Source organism: Fonticula alba (genome assembly GCF_000388065.1).
Source record: "Fonticula alba strain ATCC 38817 unplaced genomic scaffold supercont2.6, whole genome shotgun sequence".
Lineage (NCBI taxonomy): Eukaryota > Rotosphaerida > Fonticulaceae > Fonticula > Fonticula alba.
This window is the reverse complement of record NW_009242976.1, coordinates 2,146,788-2,149,262: the sequence shown is the minus strand read 5'-3', so window position 1 is coordinate 2,149,262 and position 2,475 is coordinate 2,146,788. Positions and strand designations below refer to the sequence as shown.

General features: G+C 68.0%; 1 protein-coding gene across 1 annotated transcript in view; it reads right to left on the bottom strand.

Moving 5' to 3' along the window:
• The window catches only part of H696_04118 (hypothetical protein), a gene marked incomplete at its 5' end in the record, with an annotated part of 8,192 nt that extends 5,877 nt beyond the window's left edge, over positions 1-2,315 (bottom strand). Inside the window, 2 exons of the mRNA XM_009498001.1 lie at positions 51-1,830; positions 1,930-2,315. Coding sequence (XP_009496276.1) covers positions 51-1,830; positions 1,930-2,315 — 2,166 coding nt within the window. The remainder of the gene's footprint in view (positions 1-50; positions 1,831-1,929) is intronic.
• Between the last annotated feature and the right edge of the window lie 160 nt (positions 2,316-2,475).

Below are 2,475 nucleotides of genomic sequence, written 5' to 3'. Positions count from 1 at the left end.
GCCGCCGCCGCCGCCGCCGCAGCTGGCAAGTGCCCCCGAAGGTCGGCCACGGTGGTTTCCATGTGCGCCAGGAAGGTCATCACCTCGGGAAGCGAGTCGAGCAGGTGCTGCTGCTGCTGCTTGAGCTGGCCAATTAGCGCATCGGCCTGCTGGTGTTCCTGGACCAGGGCCTGGTGCTGCTCAAGGAGCGCCGCATGCTGATCGGAGAGGCTCGCATGCTGGCTGACAAGGCTCCCGTGCTGGCTGGAGAGGCTCTCATGCTGGCTGGCGAGGCTGGTGTGCTGCTCGGCCTGCGCCGCATGCTGTTGGAACAGGTTGGCATGGCGCTCAGTGAGCTCCGCGTGTGTCTTGCTGAGCTCCTCGTGTGTCTTGCTGAGCTCCTCGTGTGCCTTGCTGAGCTCCGCGTGTGCCTTGCTGAGCTCCTCGTGTGTCTGGGTGAGCTCCTCGTGTGTCTGGGTGAGCTCCGTATGTGTCTGGGTGAGCTCGTCATGTTGGCTGACCAGGGCCGCATACTGATCGGCGAGGGCGCCATGCCGCGCGACAAGATCATCATGCTCCCGCGCGAGAGCCTGGTACCTCCCCTCGGCATGCTGAAGATCTTGGTCCAGGCTCTGGCGCTGCCGCTGCAAAGCGGCACATTCGGCCTCAAGCTGGCCGACCCGCCCGGCCAAATCCGCTTCGCCTTGCGCCGACGTGTCAAGCCGCGACATCAGTCCCGAGCACTGCAGCTCCGATTGCTCGAGCTGCTTCGCCATCTGGGCATGCTGCTCCTGCTGATGCTGCTGCGCCTGTGAATGCTGCTCCTTGACCCGGTGAAGCTCCTCCGTCAGGGCGGCATGCTGCTGCTGCACATCCTCCAGCTTGCCGGCAAACTCGACACGAAGGCCCTCCGAGCGCCTCAGCTCGCTGGCAAGCTCGTCCTTCCGCCGCTCGGCCTCGAGCAATTGCCCCTCCAGGATCCCCAATCCGAGATGATGGTCAGAAAGCTGGTTCCGCAGAGAGCGATTCTCCAAGGCCAGGACATCGGCTCGGCTCGAAGTGCGGGCCTCCTCCTGCCCCGGAGGAGACTCGACGGGTGGCTCGCCGTCGGCCATCGCCGAGTCCCGCTGGGCTGGGCAGCCGCGCGCGGCCTCCACCTCCGCCAGCAGGGCGAAAAGCTTGTCCGACCGTCGGACCAGCAGCGTGGCCACGGACAGCAGCTCATGCCATGGCCCGGGGCCCGAATCACCGGCGAAGGCCTCCCTCTCCAGCACCCGGCGAACTTGGCCATGCATGGCCATCAGCTCCACCAGAGCCTGGTACTGGGTGGCCACCTGTCGCTCGGACGCATCAACGCGTGCCTCCAGCTGGGACACCTGCTCGAGCGCCAGCTCCAGCATCTCCTCCCCCGGCCCGCCGGCGGGCGGAGATGCCCAGCCCAGAGCCAGATGCGCCTCCGACAGACGCAGAGACTGCTCCGAAAGGGACATATCGCGAGCCCGGAGCTCGTGCTCCAGGGCGCCGATCACCGAAGCGCACGATCCGGGCCCCCCGCCGGGCAGGAGGGAGGACGATGCCCGACAGGAGCCGGCGGCCGTTTCCGACGCCGGCGGATGGAGCTGGTGCCGCTCGGCCCAGGCAAGATCCGTTTGCGAGAGCCCCTGGCTGCTGCCGTAGGACGAGATGCACAGCTGGTACGGGTCCAGCTCCACGCGCAGCAGGGCCGATGACAAGGCCTGGCTGGTGTCCTCCAGCTTGCGCTGGACCTGCTCATGCTCGGCCTGGAGCAGGGCCAGCTGGCTGGCGGCCGTGCGATTGGCCTGCTCCAGGAGATCGATCGAGTCGGCCTGGCTGTGGCCATGGAAAAGGCGCACCACAAACGTCAGCACTGGAAGTGGCCCGGCGCCCGAGGCACCGGGGTGGGGGGGGGAAGAACACTTGCGAACGCACTCCTTGAGGGCCTTATTCTTCTTGGCGATCTCCTCACCGAGCCGCCGGGCCTCGGCCGAGGCCTGGTTGGCCATCTGCACCTCCAAGCGGCGGATCTCCTCGGTAGATCGGCGATCGCGCTCCTGCAGCCGGGCGATGGTTTCTTCGGAGGACACCAGCAGGGCCGAGTAGCGAGCCTCGGCACTTTGGAGCTGGCTGACCAGGTCCTGGTGCGCCGGGGCACCCGCGAGAGTGACAGGGGCAGCCGGCTGCTTCGGAGGAGGGACCGACGGCGACCCATCGGCAGGCCTGTCCACGACCGGCGCGTCCGACAGATCAAGCGACGAGCGGAAAGCGCTGCTCGAGCCGGTGGCCGGGGCACGGAAGGGCGACTGCCGGGGGGGCATGTCCTCGGCCGGCGCATGCGCGGCATCGGCTGCCGCCAACACGCGAGGGGTGCCGGCCACCGGTGCCGGCTCAGCGCCCAGGGATTGGCTCCGCGGGAAGGTGGGCAAAATGACCCGCTTGGCTGCTCCCGCATGCGATGGACACCGGGAGGGGGGGGGG